General features: G+C 34.4%; 1 protein-coding gene, 1 long non-coding RNA gene and 1 pseudogene across 3 annotated transcripts; 2 read left to right on the top strand and 1 right to left on the bottom strand.

Moving 5' to 3' along the window:
- Positions 1-635: 635 nt before the first annotated feature.
- On the bottom strand, positions 636-2,465 carry LOC117241087. Of its 2 annotated transcripts, none has more exons than XR_004494888.1 (2): positions 1,827-2,465; positions 636-1,117 (listed from the first exon to the last, which is right to left on the bottom strand). It is a non-coding gene; the product is annotated as an uncharacterized LOC117241087 (long non-coding RNA). The 2 variants fall into 2 exon arrangements; XR_004494889.1 differs by having other exon boundaries at positions 636-1,114.
- Positions 2,466-3,093: 628 nt separating this feature from the next.
- Positions 3,094-3,958, top strand: LOC117241086. The gene is made up of 3 exons (XM_033507071.1): positions 3,094-3,112; positions 3,256-3,445; positions 3,563-3,958. Exons 2-3 carry the CDS (start codon positions 3,363-3,365, stop codon positions 3,831-3,833), a joined length of 354 nt encoding a protein of 117 aa, XP_033362962.1. The 5' UTR covers positions 3,094-3,112; positions 3,256-3,362; the 3' UTR covers positions 3,834-3,958.
- LOC117241085 lies at positions 3,896-6,771 on the top strand (annotated as a pseudogene).
- The last annotated feature ends 528 nt before the right edge of the window (positions 6,772-7,299 follow it).

Below are 7,299 nucleotides of genomic sequence, written 5' to 3'. Positions count from 1 at the left end.
AAAATGCTCGCATTATGTTCTCTAACACCATAGAGGAAACTAAATTTATATATTAAAAAATTGGAATACCCTCGTACTTCGCAGTCCATGTGTCCGAGCGATGAATTCCCTCCAAACAAGGAAAAACCAAAGGGAGGTCTTCTTCGAAGGACGTGAGAGGGAAAGGGAAGCAACGGGAACGATGATCACGCGATATACTGGCGGCGTACGTATAGAACGGCTGTTGCGAGAGAGTTCGCAAGAAACAAGAAGAAAAAAGGAATCGTAGGCCGACGCGACTATACGCTGTCGACGGACAAACAGCGACTGAGCCTAACTGAAACGAACTCTGTCGCAGTATGAGCACAGGCTACGTTCGCGGGTCGATCGAACACGTTCTGAGCCTTTCCTCGGCACCAGCGTCAAAACCATCCTCGACGAGCGCAACGCACTGGTGCACCTGCAATATTAACCACTGGTCTTTCCTTTTTCGCGCGATATTATATCAGCACCTATGATACCATTTCAAAGACCGCAATCAAAACATTAAATACCGCATTAAAGCCATACAATAATTCGCAATATTCATTCGTAAACGTTATTTTATATGTGCTTAATTAATCGTTATTATGTTTCGAATGATTTACTACCTCATATTCCATAAGCAGATATATGGTTCATTTTCATCTCAAGTACGATATAATTTGTAACAAATATTTATAATTCACAATGTAAAATATTTATAATTCATTGGAAATATTATTCTATCACGGTATAGTGGTCAAATTTCGCATAAATCACAAACATATGGTAGTCAAAAGCTATACTCACGACATGACAAATCATGATGATGTCATGAAAAATGGCGTCCGTCCATATATATTCAAACGCAACGAACAAGTTCGAACTTTTCGAGAATAAACGATTTGTTCGATAACATCTGTCGCGAGCTTCTCTTCCTTTAACGATAACAATTGACGACTAAAGCTCGAGAGGCTCGTAAGGATGAACAGCGACGAGTATCTAGAAGCTATGTACTCACCTGGGCAAGGAGACTCCAACACCAAGGACGTTGGAAGTTTCGAGAAGCGAAGATGGAAACTGAAGTAGCACGTCAGGTCAACTCTGGCAAAAACTGCTAAAAAAAGAAAAATCCAACTAATTTGTTTCCAACAATAAAATGAAATTAATTTGTTTCACAAATTGTTAACTGTTAACTGTATAACTTGGGTCATACCATTTTGGTAATGGACGAAAATGGCAGAAGGAAGAACGACCGTTTTTTTCATATTTCTCTTTCCCCGGGAAACGAAAGAATGCCCGAGCACCTTGTTTCATTTCTTCTCGGCATCAATTTCAATCTTTTTAAACGAAATATAATCTGAACGATGAAAAGTTCATTCAAATAATGCTCCGCGCCAGACACTCACGAAAATTAAGAAGAAACACGGAAAATTCGCGAATAAAACGGATTTCTTTGTCCCAGTGCGATAATAAATCTCGTACACGTATTGGTTTTTAAAATCAATATATCCACCAATGTGCACTCGTTTAACAAGGGTGATGGAACGTGCCAAAAATCTCTCAAGAGGGTCTTGGCAACGGAAGAGTCGAAAATGTCACAATTATGAATGAAAAATTCGAATAGTTGCTGACTTTACAGTCGAAACCGATAAAGAACTCCAGATATTCCCCCAATTAATTTACAAAAAATTCGCGAAAATGATCGATTGCTGACGTCATTGTATTCTAGAAAGATTGTAAAACGATAAGAATTTATTGAAAAAACTTATATTCGATGATAACACTTCTAATAAGGGTACTAAGAGGAGCGATTCTGTACTCACCTTCCTGCCTCGAAGTACCGAACGCAATTAACCGTCCGCCCAGGATGGAACCGTTCGGAACTTTTGTAAGTCACTGCACGGCCGCTGCTTATGGTGGAAATGTAATAGATATAAGTACAAAGCGCGTGAGCGAACTAAAAGCGCGATAGAGAAGTAGAGAGAGGATGTTCCGTCCTTGTCTAATGACGCGCACTTGTACAGGAAATATGTAACAGCGGTATACGAGCAGCGTCAGTGTCCACTAGTGTGCATGCTGATTAAACAAGGACAGGAAGTATCTATACATGGTGTTCTCTTTCTATTTCCATGTTGCATCCATCTTACTATACAGTACACACCCTCAGCTATTCTATCATTATATTTGTGCGTTGCTTATGTGTGAACCAAACATTTCCACGACAACAAATCGTTTGTCTCTTGTTTGATGCTCGGTTTTCAACGGAGTTGAAAGAATTTTTTAAGAGAAACGTAATGGACGGGTTGTTTTTAAAGTAATAAACGGAAATTCTCGTATCCATTGAGAAACGATAGGCGATTTGAAAGTGTCACTATGAACGGTGATTTATCGATGCAAGGTAGTATGAATAAGATATTTTATAATCTGCGAAAAAAGGTAAGGAATATTCTAGATTTTAGATTTTAGATTTTAGATTTTAGATTTTAGAATTTAGAATTTCCACGTCACAGACGAGTGTGTTTTGTTATTTGATTTGTAATATTGCTGCAGTTCTCTTAATAGCTGTTCGTTTCATGCGATACTCGCACATAGTATCTATGACTTTTGCTTCTAACAATTTTTATAATTAGGCTGTATCAAATATTTTTAATGTTCGTGTTTCATGAAAAATCATGTGTAACTCGTTGAATTCGCAAATGTAACAAAAAATTACATGAAAAACCTTATATTATTGTAATGAAAAAATAATTATATTAGGAGGAGAGTCGTATTTCGGAACGTCATCGGAACATATTATACCTTGTATGCGATTATTTGGAACACAATGGGTGAGTATATTATAATTGAAATATATTCCTAGTTCCAATTCTTTTGAATAGTGTCAGTGACCAATCGAAATAGAAATCAGTGGACATCATGGAGAGAGAAGGCGAAACCAAATTTGAAAATTCGACATCGGTAATTTAGTAGTTAAGAATAACTCAATCGATTATGTAGATTAACTAGTTATAAACAAATATATGAAGTATAAATTCAAATTATTCTTATCCATCTAAAAATTGGAAATTAAAAAGCAGAAGACAAGAAATTATCTTCGAGGATTTATATAGTAAATACATTCTTTTGCCTGTCTTACCTAGAGATAAAACAGTTGTTTGATGGTTATCTTATAGTGTTCAGTCATTGCGAAAAATATTTTTAATTAGTTAAAAACTATAATTAATTAAAAACTACATTTTTTTATGTATATAGACGTTAGCGATGTATTATTCCGGGAAGCTCTTCTATCTCCCGAACATCGGGTTTGCGACAACATCGATTTGGAAATTATCGTTGCAGAGTATGAAAATGATTACAAGATGAAATTTCAAAAATATCCCATATTGTGTAAGAAAATAACTGGAAGGCGAATGGCGAGGGAAGTGACAAATGCAAGCAAAACGTAAGAATTTAAATTATTTAACGATATTAAACGGTATTCAACGTATTCAACGTATCGTATTCAACGTATCGTATTCAACGTATCGTATTCAACGTATCGTATTACAATATGATCCAGTGTTTGTAGAAGTATTGAGACAAAAGCCAAGTCTGTTAGTAAACAAGCGAGAAGTGAGCCTGTGAAAGAGACGAATCTACAGCAGAAGATAACTGATGACAATACGAATCATATTAATCTCGCAATGACAGTGACGTCAATATTCCCCAATGAGAGTGATGGACGTTCATCAGAAGAGCTATTTAACGTCCCAATGGAACAATCCATGCAATCGAAGGTATTGAAATGCATTGAAAAGCTTTATTCAGATAATCCGGAATTACAAGGCTGAGGACATCTCATGATCTTAAACGATAAAATTCCCGTCGATAAACCGTCCAACGTATATCGACGATGACGTGATTTCAGTAACGCTTCAAATATCAAATTACGTAACACTTACTTAATATAGAGAAGACGCCATTTTATCTTTGTATCGTCACAGGAGGTCATAGTAAACAAATTAAATGTACATTGGGATGACGTTATAGGCCTAGAGGAATGTAAAACCACTGTTAAGGAGGCCGTTGTGTATCCCCTTAAGTATCCTATCTTTTTTGATGGCCCGTTTTCCCCCTGGAAAGGTATTTTGCTGTACGGCCCACCTGGTACAGGTAAGATACTCGCATTCTTTTCATTTCTGTACGTGTTTACAAGAAATATACAAAACAGGGAAAACGAAGTTAGCGAAGGCAGTCGCGACAGAATGCCATTGCACCTTTTTTTAACATAACTGCCAGCTCATTGGTCAGCAAATGGAGAGGCGATTCCGAGAAGTATATACGTGTAAGTTGCTTTGTCTATGTAAGTCTCTTTGTTCCTTTGTCTATGAAGGAGAGATTCTAGGTATAAAAAGACTTGATTTTATTTTTCGTCATTTATATATAAATAGAATAGTTGTTTGGAAAACGAAATGATATCATATTCGTGATGAGGCAATGAATTTAAGGAATTTCGAATATAATATTTAATGAATAATACATTTGTTAAACTGAACAGGGTTTATTTGAACTTGCCTATAGTCATTCGCCTACAATTATTTTTATCGACGAGATTGACTGGATCGCCACAAATAAAGGAGACTGTATATTGTCTGAACCTGCAAAGAGATTCGGATCAGAACTTCTTTCTAGATTGGATGGATTAGTGTCTAATGAGAATTCTAATGTAGTTCTTCTAGCTACAACTAATTCCCCTTGGTACGTATATCACGTTATTTCAATGTTTTCTAAGTAGAAAATATCGTAATATTTCTCCAAATTCCAAATATGTTATTGTGTTGTTTGAAGTATTCCTTCATTATTATTAGTATAATAGAACGATAATATTTATTGTAAATATGTTATTAGGGGCATTGATGCAGCTTTACTCAGGCGTCTCGAAAAGCAAATATACGTATCATAACCCAATGAAGTTGCGCGACTTGGTATATTCAAATTATACGTTAGCAACCACTTATTAGAAAATACAGATATTGTAAACCACATAGTAAAATGTACTGAAAGATATTCTTGTGCAGATATAAAATTGCTTTGTAAGCAAGCGTGGCTACTAGAAATAAGCCCGATATGGAGGAGACTTGAAAAGAAAGAAACACCTGTTACCACTTTGAAATATGAATTAAAAAGTTATGAAATATTAGCAAAATTGTTAAAAAAATGTCACCTACAGTTATGCAAATAGATAAATATGATACGTGGAACAAATAAATACGCAATCGTAAGGACAGATATTGAAAAATATAAATAAATGGATTATCGTTCGCGAAATCATTCGCATGTGTGTGCATGTGTGTATGCGCGCATGTGTGTGCGCGCATGTGTGTCATGTGTGTCATGTGTGTGCGCGTGTGTGTGTGCGCACGCGCTATAGGCTAAGTTTAAAATGTTCGGTTGTATTATATCCTTGTATTATATATGTCGGAGATGAAAGGAAAACCGGAACCTTCTCTTTGCAATTTTGAGGAAGCCTTCTAATGCTTTAGCCTAGATTTTATCATAACTGTAATTAAGCAATTGTCATTTGTAATTGTTTGATATTTGTGAAAGCGAAAGTGGGTTCGAGGTGACAACTGGTCGAACGTAGCCACGGTCACGGGATAAACGTTTTGCCTAACGAAGGTGTGGATCGGTTGTATTGTTCTCCCTAGAAATCACATAGAATTGTACTTTAGAGATGTCGATATAATGGGACACACGTTGTATTAGGAATCAATCTCCAGACAGAAACTGCCTAGCAACGACGTTTGAATCTTTCTCGATGTTTCCAAAGAGTATACAACAAACTTTTGACAGAAATTGCCTAGCAACAACGAGTGGAACCTTCTCGATGTTTCCAGCGAGCATATAACAAACAAATGCAGTCGTATAGCGAAAAAGATTTTCATCAGATATTCATTCGTGTGATCGCCTTGGGAAGTGATACATCGAGCAATTTACCGAGTGTCTCAGCAATTGTATTTTGTGTTTAAAATTATTCTACACATAGTAAAGAGTTATCCCGTTGACCGTGGATTCGTTTGAACCCCGGAACATTGTTAATAGCGTTAATTAAATTCATTATTCGTGAAACCTATCAATCGTTAATCTCATTATACGTTAAATTCATTATTCGTAAGACATATTATTCGTTCCTCTTATTGTTCGTTAAACTTATTAATCTTTAATCTAATTATTAGTTAAACTTATCATTTGTTAATCTTATTATTTATTAAACTCATTATTCATAATATTTCGTAAAATCTTTTTTATTCGCGTAAACATATTCTGTTTCGTAAAACAATGGCTAATTATCGTTCCTCTTATTGTTCGTTAAACTTATTAATCTTTAATCTAATTATTAGTTAAACTTATCGTTTGTTAATCTTATTATTTATTAAACTCATTATTCATAATATTTTGTAAAATCTTGTTTATTCGCGTAAATATATTCTCTGTTTCGTAAAACAATGGCTAATTCAAACGAAGGATCATTACGCGCCTTAAATCCTAATGATAACCCGACATATATATGTGAGTGTATTTTATCAAAAATATGTTTTTTATGTTTTCTTATCTTAATAATTATTTTTAAAAAAGACTTAAAGTCTTATATGAAAATAAAGCTGTTCTTTATTTCAAATAATTGAAGTAAATAAATACAATGAGTTTTATATTTTATTACATCTTATATTATTGTTATATTGTTATTGAAAAAGTTGATATAATCAACAGTTCTTCCTGTTCTCTTGATTGTTTCTTGCTTGTTTCAAACCATGATAATAACCTACAAAAGAAATAACATAGTCCATTGAAAATTTAATATACAATAAAATACTTATATGAAATAATTACCTGTGTAATATACCATGTAACCACTAATATACCATGACATCAACATACTTGAAAGTGCGTCTGTATCATTATCTGGTAATCTAGTACATTTTATTAAAATTTCGTATTTTTTTTCCAAATAGAATGTTAAACTTATTCCAAATTACTTATTAATATTAGAAGTATTCGGCATTCCATTAGAATTTTTAAATTGTACTTACTTGGCCATTAATTGTGGTGGTAAAGGAGAGTGCAGGTGGCATTATATCAGTCATCGAATTGAAAGATGGTCCCGGTATGAAGTGATGTTTATACGCATTTGCTTCTTCAGAGTCACAATCCATTTTTTCTACATTATATTTTTTCGAATTTACATTTGTAGAAAAATTAGTCTCACAAGTCTCATCGTTCTCTTCATTGAATTTCTCTTCCAAAGCTTTCTTTTGT

The sequence above is a fragment of the Bombus vosnesenskii genome, unplaced genomic scaffold, assembly GCF_011952255.1.
Source record: "Bombus vosnesenskii isolate JDL3184/JDL3185 unplaced genomic scaffold, Bvos_JDL3184-5_v1.1 scf7180000015252, whole genome shotgun sequence".
NCBI classification, from domain to species: domain Eukaryota; kingdom Metazoa; phylum Arthropoda; class Insecta; order Hymenoptera; family Apidae; genus Bombus; species Bombus vosnesenskii.
The sequence above is the reverse complement of the archived record's forward strand: the minus strand, read 5'-3'. Positions and strand labels throughout refer to the sequence as shown.

Bases quoted from the DNA above. Each gene is read 5' to 3' on its own strand.
- LOC117241086 (XM_033507071.1), top strand. From the start codon at position 3,363: ATGAAATTTCAAAAATATCCCATATTGTGTAAGAAAATAACTGGAAGG. The intron at 3,446-3,562 runs GTAAGAATTTAA...AATATGATCCAG, and splicing joins GTGACAAATGCAAGCAAAAC to TGTTTGTAGAAGTATTGAGA.